Here is a 15,280-nt window from a genome sequence, read left to right on the forward strand (position 1 = left end):
AATAAACAAAAAAATTGTTAGGTTTGATAATCTGTTTTTGAGATACATTCTATGTTGAACTGGCTGGAAAATAAAGTACAAGCCTAGAAAGAAGGCATTTATAGAATATCATCTTTTTAAATCTTTGTTTTTGTACTCTTTTAAAGCCAAGTAATATAATGAATAAAAGTTTTTTATTTATTATCTATATATTTTAAGATTTAGATAAAATTTAAGACACCAAACGTAACATTTTTGAGTGATAAATTTGGAAGCCAAATCGATACCGAATTAGTAGGATGTTACCAAATGTATTAGCAATCGCATGAGCATACGCGGTCAATTATTCTTTTTACTTCACTCAAATTTGTGTAATCTGAGAACAGCAAAATGTTAACGTTCTGTCACAATTTCTTGTTATTTTTTCGCAAAAGTAAGTTTTATGTTAGGCTATGTTAGTTTCTTTCAAATTCCATGAACGTGACTTGAATACGTCCGAATAATAACACTGTGCTTTGGCAATGTGACAATGATTAGTATTTCATGATAAATGTTAATCTTAAAGCAGTAGCATCTCTCTTAAAAAACTCAGGTGGATTTAGTACTGATATTTACAACGAACTCTATGACTCCTCAAAATGTTATAAAACCACTAGTTTTATGTCGATGGTACCACGATAATATTCCTAACATATTGAATACTTACGCTCCGTTTCGATGTTGTAGCAATACTTCTCAGGTAGAGCCGCCGAAATATAGCTAACAGTACGCAGCTAGTAGCTGACACCGTACACAAATCGCACGCTGAATGCGTGGGATGGACACATTATTGCAGTAATGTAATGGCAAATTCTATTGATAAAACTGCTTAATAGAATCTATTTGATGATTGAATTAGGTGAATAATGTTTTAAATATTATGTTTTGATAGTTATTAAGGTACTTTTATTACAGAATATGTCTCAGAGTGATAACATTCGCTTATGACATTCATTTCAGCGTAGCTAATTTATGACATATTCAATAATCCAATTTGGTTTTTACACTACTGGGCCGAAAATTTTATTAATAACAACAGTCTAATCATTAAAAATAAAATCTCTAATAGTAGTTTCTGTTTATCAAGATATATACTATTATTGACGTCAATTACTATATAACCTTAGTCTAAGATTAAAAAAAGAAAAAGTTTAAACTTCGAAATTTTTAACAGGTATATTCATATCTACTCATATAAAGGTAGAAGAGATTTATTTAACTTTTGTCGACACAAATTTTATGTGACTTAAACAATTCTAGATATAACATTTCTGTCGTAAACAGGTTCCATCTAAAATATGAAAGTTACGATTAGACGTGAATCGTTTGTCTAAAATTCTGTCGTATAATGTATAAATTATATTTATTGTTACCTGTAGCAGGATCTCCACGTCTTCTTCACCGACCACAAGAAAGGCTGTAATCTTTATAGCTATTATTTAACTGGCTCTACCGATCCATGAAATTCCTATTCTTTTCAATATTCATATTATAAATTAAGGTAGAAGTATGATCAATTAATGTAATTAAATAATGTTCTATTAACTATAACAGCGCTTCAATAATTTAAAGAAATAAATCTCACCGAGAAAGATGAAAATGATTAGAATGAGCTCCTAAATAGAAACCTGTGTTCTATAAATAAGCAGTCTTAATTGCATATTTATTTCCAAGAGAAAAAATACAAATATACTTTTAAAGGTGTTATAAACAAACTATTCATAATAATGGCACGCCTAACAATTCAATAAAAAGTGCTACAAATCGCAATTCGACCTTATTTATAACTTCTGTAATTAACGAACAGATGTTTATAAACATCTTAAAATAGTTCATTGTTGACAATAAGCCCTACCGAAACTTTCGGTTCACAATTAAAAAAACTTTCAATTCTAAAAACAATTTCATTCATATTCCAAGGTTACACGACTTTGTTTTTAAGTTTTCGTCGGTTGATTTAGTAAACTTTTTTTTTATTTCTTTATTTGTTCTTGTAAGTAGATTACGAAAAAATTGTAAGAGTTCTAACAACAAACAAACTTACGGTATGATTATATCATAGTCGTAAGTGAAAAATGTCATACCTATTACTATAAATACCTTTGTAAATACAAAAGCACATCAGCTAACACGCGTCCTGTGCTGTCAAGCGTTACTTAATCGGGAATATATTGAACAAACTCTGAATTGCATAGCTTCTCGTTATTTAAAATAAACACTGCAATATATATGTATGACTGAACCATTGGAAAACCCTACCACAGGCGAAAGATGACACTAAATAATAAATCGATTGACCTTGTAACAAGAAAAAAACTGCAGATATGTTTTGCGCTCTAAGGCTTGCCGCTTCCACTTCAATTTGCCTATACGGTAACCTATGTCGGTCGTTAGTTTCTTTCGTGTACCGATCATTCATAATTTGATCTAGTAAGCAAATCCTTAGCGTGGCAAATTTAATGGCTCGTTGAGCGACAGAAGGCTTGCCAATGAGGCACGAAGTAGGTGAAATATCTGTGCCATTAACAACTAGTCCCATTAACGTCTCCTCGTTGGCTGAATTAAATTAGTTTTGACTGAAAAATCTCATTAACTGCATACTATCCTAGCTATGCTCCAACTGATTTGCATTTTTTTCTCAATTCGGGTAGAGCGTTTTCGCTATTATTATATATATTATTGTCCAACATTTACGCATTTGTGATACAAAACGCTTGACGTAAATAATGTTATAGGAGAATGTAAGAGCACATTCTGCGATAACATAATTAAAGTTATATAAAACAATGTAAACAAACTATTTTGAAAAATGCCTACCGCCACTGAATAGTAGATAAGACGTGTAAATTCCGTGTTAGTGGAATCATTATTAATCGATTACAGCCTCACTTTTCATTGCCCAGTTTATAATTATAGTTAAAATAAGTTTATTAACGATACAGTTAGAAAAGAGAACGCATTTTCTAAATTATAGTACAATGTGAGCCGACCAGTGTTTCTAAGCTGTACTTTTGTTTTTCAAGTCTATTTTAGAGCATAAGGGATATTCGGAATATCTCTCGGATTATGAATGAAATTACTTAGCTGATTGTTTTTAAAAATACGGATATAATTCTTAATGCGACAAAGCGCCTCCATATTATTTACTCATATCCCTTGTCATACTTGAACGAACTCACTAACAGCTGAGTTATGACAATCCCTAAAAGAAAAATGATGAATAAGGCGAAACATGTTAATAGATGATTAATACTGCTTTGAACAATAAAATATAACAAAATAAAATATTGCATATATTACCATCTCGTTGACATACGACGAAAGTGAGAAAAACATACACTGATCCAAGTGAATAGTAATGTCAAAAGTAAACATAAAACAAGACAATTTTGGTCGAAGAAAGGAAATAAAATTGTAATATCAATATAAAAAGTATTTTTTGGTTGTATACTCCGACAAAAGGGAATGCTCGGTTATTGGAAAAAAACCTCATACTTATAATCAAGGCCCTTCGCGCATACCGGTAAAAACCGATCGTAACACTGACATTTATCTAGGCTTTATGTTTTGCAGTTTACATGACATATAAATTTTAATAATTATGGTTGCATGGATGGTGTAAGCCAAGTTGTTATTACTATTTAAACATACGCAATGGTTACGCGATTTATTATTTATGTTATGTAAGTTAATTCCTCAATATTTCTGATATAAGGTAAGGCAACTGTTAGTAAAAAATAAGTAAACTATAAATAAACGGAGCCTTAACTTTCGCAAACTTATAAAAAGATCCAAACATACGTTTATGTCCACGCAGAAGATTCTGAAACTTTAACAGCCACGTCTACATTTTCATTTTTACAAAAAGAATCGCGTCTAGTCTAGAAAAGTATCGGAGCCTATATTTCTGTCGCAAGATTTAATCTGCAAAAATTAGTGTGTTATAATTTAGGAGAGCCGTAGCAATTGTGGCCACCACGAATGGCTTGCTGACAACCAAAAACGTGATGGTACACATAGTTTTATATTTTAAAACTTAAGAGCATCTGCATTGTTATTCATAGGTTTTTTTAAGAATAAGATTAACTACCGGGTCGAGTCTCATGGTTCAAGGTATAATAGAAAGTTAATAAAAATTTGATTTGCTAACTTAGGAGCTGTGCTATTGCTGAATTAATAATAATGGATTGGTGGATGATTCAGTTTTCTATAAAATTCCTATAACCTGTCCAAAACAATGCCTAAAAAAAGTCGTGCAACATATACAATGATATAAAATATTGAATAAGAAGAGGTACAATTACAAAAATTTAATCTTAAGTTTTTTTTTTAAATAATGATCGTATTGAAAATTTAATTTAAGCCTGCAGTTCATCATTAGCAGCGACCAATTGTAAGATGAATAGTTTGTAATTGTATTAAAAACTTTTAATTACGATTCAGATCATACCGTTATACATTCGTTTTCCATTAAAAAGAAGTTCAAGAGAATATTATATATTTCAGAAAATAGCAGATATATCTAAAATTAAATACCTTTACGAATTCTTCGTTTCTATTTGTGCCAAAAAGAAACGAGTTTGATATTTGATAGAGAAAGCATTTGTAATATTAATATTTTGATTTTTATTTTTGTTATTTCATTTACAATATTATTGAGTATTATGTTATGCGATCGTGGCTCAACATTTCTTTGCCAGTAGTCCCAAGGTTAAATAAAGAAGTAATATTCATTTATATTTTTCACTGTTTTTCGGTAGTAATGTGGTGACCGGGAATGCTCGTGAACATTAGATAGGCCTTTTAGTAAAATATATTCGCAAACATAGTTTTTGCCAAGCGTTTAGAGGAAAGTACAAAATAATTAAACACAACTTGTACAGTTTCAGATGTTAGAGTTAAAAAAAATTGTATTGTTATATTATTTAATCAAGCAGAAATCGTACGCAAATACATTCAGCTTAAATATACAACAATAGGAAACTAAATAGTATGCCATCGAGATTATAAAAGTTAAATACTAAAACGTGTTATATATATTAACTAATGATACTACAAATGATAGAGATAATGACAACAACGATGACGACGACATTCTTCTGGTTGTTTCCAAGCACCGAGGTACGTCCTGCTTTGGTTAGATTTCAACTGACCAATCGACTTCGTCTTATTTATCATATATTAGGCACACTTGATATCCGTATGTGAAAATGAAAATTTTGTGAATGTAAGCGAGTTGAGTTCTTACGCGTTACATTAAACAGCAATGGTATGTGGCCTGCGATTTTCAATATTCCACGTGATTTTCAACGAATTACCCGTTGAACAAATTCGTTAAACTGTCTCCTCACGGCCAGCACTTTATTATGGACCCGATATGATCGTTCAAAATGTGATGCACCAATTGTTGTCGCTTGCGTGGTGTAACCTCTTTAATTGCATGATTGTGAAGTCAGTTTCCAAGTCAAGCCATTCTGGCGCAAAACGTACAGATATTGGTCGACACCAGACAGGATATTCTTGTATATCATCGTCATTTTAATATTATCAATAGCTGTGCGCGGAGGAAAAGCTACTAAAAAGAATAAATATAAAAGTATATTAAGATTTCATTTATAACTATGAAAATATAATATACAGAAAAAATATTTATTGATATGATAGTGTGTTTTTTAACTGTGCATGTATTCACAAAAGCATATTTTCCATATTCATAAACAGCGACATAAGTATACATGTGATTTCGGATGTTATAAATTATTTTCAAACACAAGAATTCTAATAAAACAAATGTTTAAAAAAATAAATCATTATATGTTTAAAGGTGTACATATATAAAATGTAATAAATTATACGATATATTGAGACGATGGCCAATTATTGTTTTTATCCCTGAATTAACTACGATAAAAAAACTCTTTGACAAAATAAAAAAAATCTTGGAGTATGTATGAAATTTTAGTAATAAAATTATTTTAGTTCCATGTTTAAAGTAGTTCTTTAAATTGAGAAATTTGGGTTTAATTTAAACAACAAATTTTTATGAGATCAAATAATCTTGTTTAGAATAAACTGGTTATGTAATTACAATGAAATAAATCGTCATCCAAATATATCTCTACGAACAAGCCCAACGTGAGTCGAACTACTAAAAAAAATCAATTTGGGCCATTTTTTCTTCGAATTTACACGCAATACACTGAACATGTAATGAAATATACCGATGTTAAAGTTAAAGGTTCAAATGAACGGGATGAATGAGTCGTATTTTCCGAGTATTTTTATCTTAACATTAATTGGAGGATATTAATGATCTTAATACCTGGAAAAATCTCTTATTTCTCGTGTAACGGTGACGACGGGCTTATAATATTTAGTAGGCTTATAATAGATCGTTTTAACTTGCCGCGTTGATATTAAGATTTCGTTTTTTTTTAGACTAACACGCCTATGTCGATGATTTTCTCTATCAACTTTTGATCTGTAACTATGTCTAGGAGATCAAATTCAAGTCGTGTATGTAAATTACAACGCTTCGACCCTTCGCTGAACTTTGACATCTTTTTGAAATTCAACGCAAGTGAGACGATTTTTTAAGTTATGCGTCGAAGGATCGTGAAGTTTGACAAAAACCAAATTCATTTTGCAATAAGGTAAAATGAATGACTGGACCAGAATTCGGAAAAAAAAACAGTTCATTTTCACATTGTCGCCATTAATGTAGCAACACCAGAGAATTTGAAGGTTTATTAGATGACAATCATGAAAAGTTTTGAAACATATTTTAAGAATTGTATGCGTTTTGTTATAACCAAGAAAGTAAGCAAGATATGTCTATCTGTAAATAGACGAAACAATTTGTGAAATAAGACGGACATGGAACAATGTTTGTAGCTGTCGCACAGAGACAAATAAAAATGGAGAAGATACTGCTATCTGTATTGTGAGGTCGCACAACGCGAGGAATATTATAGTGCATTAACACTTATGTAGGCATAATAACAAGAACGACGTAGCAATACCCCCCTCGCTTAGTGGCCACGACATGTAGACCTCGAGCATGTTGCTTACTAAGATTCGCATTTTCAAATGTGCATGTTCCTCATATTTATAGGCTGCCAACGTACATTCTTCACAAAAATGGGATGTTAAAGGCATTTGCACATTGAAGCAATTAAAACAAACAGCCACTAAAAGCTATAACTAAATCAGCAAAAGCATTAACACTAGCAGTCTTAGAATTATACACATGACTTCAACTAAGTCATATGTACATTATACAAGTGTTGGGGGATCGAGGACTAGTTCGTGTATAATTTTACTCTAATCTATTGTCAAATTAACTTATACAGCACAATTATAAGCATTGTTTACTTATGTAAATTTTTTTATTACTAAGACGAGATTTAGAATTTCTAAGACGACAGTCGTCATTATATTAAATAATAAAGCGACAAATAAAACGTAAATATTTTGAGGGATGTTATAAATTATTTTCCAATTTCAATACCTAAAAACAAATAATGCGTGAATTAAAATAAATTTATAGAAATGAAGTAAATTAACTGAATATTATTGCGAGATGAGAAATAAAAATAATAATGCTAACTTTGAAAGCTTTCGTAAAGACCTACGACTAAGTAAAAACAATAATTTAAGGAAGTAATATGGACTTTGTTGTGATAATATTCTACAAAAAGTAAAAATATATTAATCACTGTCATAAAAGCACGTACTAGAAAAACTGTTTTAGACAAGCAAATGCTATTGCAATATATGTCATTCCATGCTAGGACTATGTGTTAGATTACTTCGCATTCCGACCCATAGGGACTAAAACGTTTGATCCCTTATTCTCGTCACACGTACATTTTAGCGTTTTTATAAAGTAATATAAATCAAATCACAACATTATTCTTTAAGGATAATGATCAATACAAGTTCAGATAGTTTGTTATTGGATAAGACAAGTTTATTAATAGATATGTCGCAAAGTTCTGCGTAGGTGTTCCAATTAGATGTTATTACTTGTATTTCTTTCAGCACAGAAATAGTGAAATGGTCTAATTTTACTCTTTCACGGAATTATTGGAATTATTATATCTTTAATCGAATGTGATGTAATATTTTTCTTAGTTTAACGCTAAGTTATTATATCGTAAACGGAAAGTAGGTGCGTTAGAGGTTCACCATTTACGCTGTTTTTACTCATATTTCTTTCACGACCAAAGGTTTTTTTCTATATTATCATAAAATCTTATTCGTATTTTGTATATAAATATAAATTTCGATTTATTATTAAACAATAACAATTTTTGTATAAATATCCATTATTTTCAACAAGGAGGCCTTCTAGCTATTATGACCTAATAATTTCAGGAAGCGGAGCTTAATTTGACAAATATAGGGGAAGGGTTCAGAAAAGACAAATTTCAAAAGACGTATTTTGTCAACGGCGACTGTTGGAATGAAACGGTCTCCTTGGTGTACTCGACCTCTATGCGTTGAAAAAATATACAAGAACGGTTTCAATTTTCACATTTAATGCAATTCAGCAATGTAATCTAATAAAATTGCCATTGCAAGGCAGCATCTCCTTTTAATGACGTTAATGAAAACAAACCTTTATCCATCACTAAGTTGTTACAGAATAACGTTTTTACAGTAGTCAACGATTTACATTATAACGTTAAATTTTATCATAATGTGTTATCGGACTTTAAACTTATTTGATCTGGAGGTTAATGTGCGTAACATACAAATTCGTGACGGATTTAGTGTAAGCACGTCAATGAATATAAATCCAATAACGTAAATGTTGTTTAATCGATAAAATACGCGTTTGCCGTAAAATCAATGGTATATTAAATTAGTGCCTCTAACTAAACTACAGAATAGAGTTTGATTAATCTCTACAGTATCGCTGCAAAACGCGGTGCCGTACTTCGACGGTCTTTGATATGAATGGGTCAACGAATACGGATATCAAGGAAATTAAGCTTCCAATACTTGATATGTCATCATTGAAGCTTCCCGCATATTGCCGTCGTGTTTAATTCGCGATCAAATATAATGAGTTACTACGCATGTAGTTGACAAATTATATTACTATCAATATGTTTTGGCAATCACGGTGCGGGGAAATTATGGACAATGATAGGTTTGATGTTTTTAAAAGCAACTTTGATGCATATCAACTACCGTTTAGCATGCGTGGCAATAATGAAATGATAAAGTAACAAGGTAATGTTATTACGGTGCAGAATCACACTTTGTCAGCTTCCAGCGCCAGCTCATAATACTTTAAGGAAGAGCAATACCATACGAGTGTTACATTCACATAAATAATGGTTCAATATTTAGCATGCCACATCATTAGTGTAGACAAGTAAATAATATAATTAGTGATAAAATCGGATAATATTAATACCCAGTTGAGTCATAAGTTCTGTCACATTTTTGTCTACACATATGTAACCAATTCTTTACACACCTAATCATTGAAATGACCGATTTTCTAATATCGATCTATCAGTCTTTAGCGGCAGAAACGAGCTCTACATCAATAGAGGCTGCTCTTTATCAAGGATGCTCGCAGTGTCTTCAAGTTAGCGTGATCTGGACTTTTCCGCCTATTGAACCAAATTTTAATGTATTTTATATATCCAAACGCTTAAAAAAAAGTCCAGATTAGAAGAGACTGGAAGGGAAGCAGTCAACAATTAGTTTTGAGTGTTTTTCTGTCGGAGTTGGCGAATAGTCAGTGTATCTTCTTAAACATAATAAATAAGTTCCTCAAGGCCTGTACAAAACATTAGTTTTTATTACTTACTTCCAGGAATACACGACAGTTAAAACCAAGCGTTGGCCTCTTAAACCATGATTGACAATGGAAAATTGCCTTATATACGAAATACAGCTGCTCGCTTGATCACTCTTCGTCACGATAACAATATTTCTCAACCTTACGAAAACCTCAACATTTCACCCTGGTTTAGCTTAATGTCTTCTGAATAGGTAATAGTTCCTGTTGAAGGGTTCAATATCTTTGGATTCTCGTGTTCACAGCTATTATCACTAGAAAAGAGTTTTAAGTCCTAGTACCAGCACTTCTTTACATTCGTATTTTGATTATATCCTTTGATAATTGATTCTTTTGGTTACATTAATATTATCATACCTCGATATTGTTATGCCTGTATGGAATTTCGTAAGCGTTTGCTCATCTCTTTAAAGCGTCCATATGAAATACTCGCAATTAAAATTTTATAAATATTCTTGTGGTGAGCATCATTAAATCATTTTTTTTTAATGTGACAAAAGATATAACGCGATTGGGTAGCAGTGAATACGCTAATGTAATAAGTGCACATAACAAAGCTTATAACGTTCCTAAAAGGCTGCTAAATTACGTATAACATATATATTAATTTCAAAAATACGTTGTGTTGTGTACGTTGTGTATTTAAAAGTAAATTTATACGATGTGCCAATGAAACCTGTTATAGTGCGGTCCTTTTAATGCAGTGTTGGTTTGTACGATATGAACTCCGGCGTTGTTGTCTCTTACATATTTACACTTACATACATTAAACTGTTGTAACGATTTCTATCAGTTTACACTGCGTACATTGCAGGCAAAGGCGAACGTCTTTATACGCTTTGATCGTTTGTTATGAGCAATCTCGCGACAATAGACATACAATCGTTTTCATCCGATGTGTCAACAGTTTATGTCTCGTATTCCGAATCTTATCCGCGACACGCGCGATAAAGATTAGAATAATACGGTGCATAGTCTTATTTTAATAAATTAACACGTAATTAATCATTTATTGGTTACAAAATTTTTTCTTTATTTCGTAAACTTTTGAGGAAAGTGTATATAATTGTAAATAATTATGTATGAGCGTGTACGAAAATTTTCAATTTATTTTTGGACTCGTTTTAAATCGCGTGACCGTTTTCCACCGCATAAAAACGGGTTTGACTGTATGTTAAAAATATTGGTTTCATCAGATAAAAATTTATGTTAGACTAAACTACACAATAGAATATGGCATGCATTTATCAGCAGTATTTCGTAGATAAAATTCTATTGATAAATAAACTAATTTTATGAACTTTATAATTTACCTACAGACAACATTAAATGGAGGGGACATCCCATCAAATAATAAGCAATATATGTGCCTATTCCAATGGTGAAATTAATAAAAAAAAAGTTATCTACAGCTACATATCTATTTGCAATACCTACTTGTCTACAACTTACCTCTCCTTTTCTTCTATAAGACTGGGTGACAAAGATTTCCACCAGTAAAATATTAAAGGAAAATTGTACCAGCTATTTATATTGGACATCCTATTTTGTTCCTGCAATATTAGCCATCTGCCTAACCATTTATGAGTATACTAAGACTATTTATTAAAAAAGTAATTATTACAATATATGGAAATAGTGCAACTTTTGTTTACAGTTTTATCCATGAAGTAATTTTCTCTGATTTATTTTATTTTTTAACACAGATTCAACAGGCAGATACCAAAAAACAACAACTTTGAAACAATTTAGACTAAAGTAGACTTCATGAATATAACAAATATTTCACATAGAGTACATTTTACAATTTGTTTAGAGCTTCATATTTACATTAGTAACTTGTAAATATGCCCTGAATATCTCATAAAATTTTAGTTACAGTAAATGCATTTTAAATATTCTTAAGTTACTTCAGAGCATAATTACAAAGCAAGAGTTCGCCACATGCAGACACAAGAACAGAGAAACACTCGCTTCAATCTTACTTTATTTCTTTTTTATTATCAAATTTTAAGAGGATCCATGTAATAATTTATGGCAAAATAATTTAATGCATAGGCAAAATTATATGTGGATGCCATAAGCTGTTTTTATATTCTAACTGAAATAAATAAAATTTTAAACTCTTTTTTTAGTGGTAACAGTATATAAATTATAAAATTCTTGCAATAAAGTATGTCCTTAACTTATAAAGCATGAATGCTTAAAAAGTTTTATATATAAAAAACACTAGTGTATATGGTGGCGAACAATTCACGCGTATTGCATATATATTATAATTATGATTCGAAGAGCGAAAACTAATCACGTTTGTATGGTAGATAAGCGACGTAAAAAGTAAAACTTGTAACAAAAAAATCAGATGGAGTATAGAAAATATCTACAATCACTTGAAACTTGCGATTGCTGTCTCAAGCAAACAATGAAAAGTTTGATAACCACACTGCAAACTTTGTAAAAGTAATATTTAGGAAATAAATATATTTATACGTACACATTTACGGAGGATTGAAATAGGTAGCGTGTATATTCCTAAAACAAATAAAACTAGTTTCTCGTCTAACAAATCACAATAACACACATAGCTATTCGCAATTGCGGTCGTAGCAAATGATAGTGGCTTACATTACGTAAATATAACTTAAAACTTTAAAAAAACTCTTTATTTCAAGGATACGTTCCGGGCCCGCGCTGACACGGCGCCAGCGGCACCTGATTCCCGTTACCACTCATATTCTAGGCAGCATAGGTATCGCAACACGTATACCACTCAAGGTGGCACGTTCAATCCCCCTAACCGATTGTAGGACACATCCGGCACATAGGTAGTTATTCAGATGTCAGTTTGACAAGTCGCACAAATTTATTTGTTGTTGTTATTAATTACGACCCCTTGAAAACGACGTTTCTAGCAAAAACATTTTACACTGATTACAAAAATATGGTACATATATTCTCTTTGCAATGGTATACCAGGAAATAAACCCAGACACTAAACAAACGACAGAACAAAATGGCGGATGTTAACCAATAAACAAACGGTTGTTGCTACAAAACAATTTCTTTAAATTACAAAATTTAAGTACGCTACGTTACGGTTTGTCGATTGAATAGTCTTAAAAATTGTATAAATATTTTTTTTTATCAATAACAATAATATTATAATATTATCTAATATTTAAATTGTTAAAACTGTCATTCGATAGTTCACGTTTACTAGTCACGTCACACATGCAATGCTTCTGATGTTAACTTTTTTTTGAAAATTGGAGAGGTTAGTTAAGGCAGTAACAGAATAGAGTCGTGGACCTAGCAGCGTGGTAATTTTAGTTTATGGTAACTATGGTGCGTTCAAAAAAGCGGTAATGTTTAAAATCTAATTATAAAATCATGAAAACTAATTTAAAATTTTTTAAAAAAATTTATAGTAATAGTAGTAAAAATTTTATTGAAACTTCTGTAAGTCACAAAAACTCTGGAGAAGTTTTGTTTTAACATAAATTCGTGATAGACAAATATTTGAACTGAACCGATTATTTCTTGCAAACTTAAAAATATCACATCTTTAATGTTTCATGTTTGGTGAAAAAAAAATAGTTTGGGATTAATTAAATAAAAATAGCACCTAATAAGACAAAAATATATATAAAATAAATAGAGAAACTAAATACAACAAACATAACACTTAAAATATTATTGATTTAATTTAAGTATCAAAAATAAAAAACCTTTAAAAAATAAATGAAAAGATTAATGAATGCGCTGAGTCAACATCACGCTTAAAATATATGTAATAATAATAAGGTTCGTAATAGGTTAGGAAGAGAAGACGATATGGCCTTAATATTTCGCTCTTAGATTTTTAATTTTGTCGGTATTATCAACATTCTTTAAAATGCGTTGCGTTATCATGAAGGAGTATTCATCCAGAAAAGGAAATAGCAACACGTTACTTTAAAATGGCGTTGCATACATAGTCAGGTAATGTCAAGGTCTAAAATGTAAACTTTAAAAACAACTATCAAAATAAGTTGATGTAATTACTGAAATAAATAACAAAGACAAAAATTAAAAACGCTATTATGTTTAAAAAATTATTGAATTCGCTATAAAAACTGCACCGGGCTAACGTCAGATATTCCGTACAGTCCAATCTGAATCCCAATTAAATTAACAATATTATAAGTAATACAAAGCTGGCAGTACTACTAATTGTTCAAAAATAAAAAAAAGTATAGTACATGCTTTTTTTCGTGACTAAAAGTCATTGCCTAAAGCAGTGGCATTAACAGTTTCCGCGGATTTAAAATAACAGATCGCTGAAGGCGTTTCGAATCGCCGATCGAAGTACAAAAACTTTGCTAAGTGATTACGTAAATAGTTCACCGAATCAGGGTTTACTGATATCTACAAATCGTTCATGAATAGCAAACGATAACAGCAGGATTTGTAACACACATCGCCATCTATCGTGATTGAACAAAAATACTCTACTAATGATTAGATATCCTAAAAGTCAGCAGGTTTAATTTGAAAGACAAGCATTTTTAAGGCTAATGGTAATTATAAATATAACCATTTGATAGGATCCGTGAAAACAAAATTGATGTTATATTAAAATACTAAATTTGCAATTAACGCCATCTAGTATCTGCTGTAAAAATATGAAACTTACCTTTGACAGTTCTCGTGATTAGTGTCTGTATAAGCCTAAAAATAGTTCCTATCTAGAAAAGATATTCTATTGGTTTAATTGAACTTACTAACTTATAGTAATCACATTGAAACAAATAAAATACTCTCTGTAACATATCACATTTATTGGATAACTGAGATTGTTACAAAATGATAGACTTCTTAGCTTTATGCAAAACAGAAGCTTCCGTGGGAATACTCAAACTTCGCGCATTTACGTACAAGATGTGCTCACGACCTTAATTTATGTTGGAATTTTAATATTTGTACCATCTTATACGACGATAAAAAAAAATGTGTAACTACTATACAATACTAACTACTGAAATTTTAAACAATATATATATATATATATAAATATATATATATATATATATATATATATATATATCTAACAATAAGTTTTTATTACATATTTAATATCTCTATAATATCATTACACTATAAACTGATATGCGCAAAGTAGAGAATTTATTATTTACGCTAAGTAGAGAAATTATTATTTTAACTAATATACATGCATTTTGCTTACTAATGACTTTGGTGTAAACAAGTTTTTTCAGATAGAAGGAGTTAAAATAAAGTTAAATTAGTTTATATTAACAATAAAATGTATATTGTTATGAAATAACCGTTTATTGCCGTTTTTTTTAATGGATTGCATTGCTGCCTGAGTGACATTTGCAGATTCCGCCGGCTAGAGGGCGCTGGACGCAAAGGGCTCTTAGTCTTAAAACCTTTATT

At 30.7% G+C, this 15,280-nt stretch overlaps 1 protein-coding gene across 3 annotated transcripts in view; it reads right to left on the reverse strand.

The window, feature by feature from the left end:
- Positions 1–13,044, reverse strand: part of LOC137920701 (eukaryotic translation initiation factor 4 gamma 3-like) — a 48,595-nt gene extending 35,551 nt beyond the window's left edge. For 2 of the 3 annotated variants that reach the window (XM_068763896.1, XM_068763895.1), the window contains exon 1: positions 12,519–13,043. In XM_068763896.1, coding sequence (XP_068619997.1) covers positions 12,519–12,574 — 56 coding nt within the window. In that variant the 5' untranslated portion in view covers positions 12,575–13,043. Of the gene's footprint in view, positions 1–12,518 lie in introns of all 3 variants that reach the window. The other variant, XM_068763897.1, reaches the window with a different exon arrangement.
- Between the last annotated feature and the right edge of the window lie 2,236 nt (positions 13,045–15,280).

Source organism: Battus philenor, unplaced genomic scaffold (assembly GCF_028537555.1).
Source record: "Battus philenor isolate CCGP_79_NKW_IND1 unplaced genomic scaffold, ilBatPhil1.0.hap1 SCAF_1, whole genome shotgun sequence".
NCBI classification, from domain to species: domain Eukaryota; kingdom Metazoa; phylum Arthropoda; class Insecta; order Lepidoptera; family Papilionidae; genus Battus; species Battus philenor.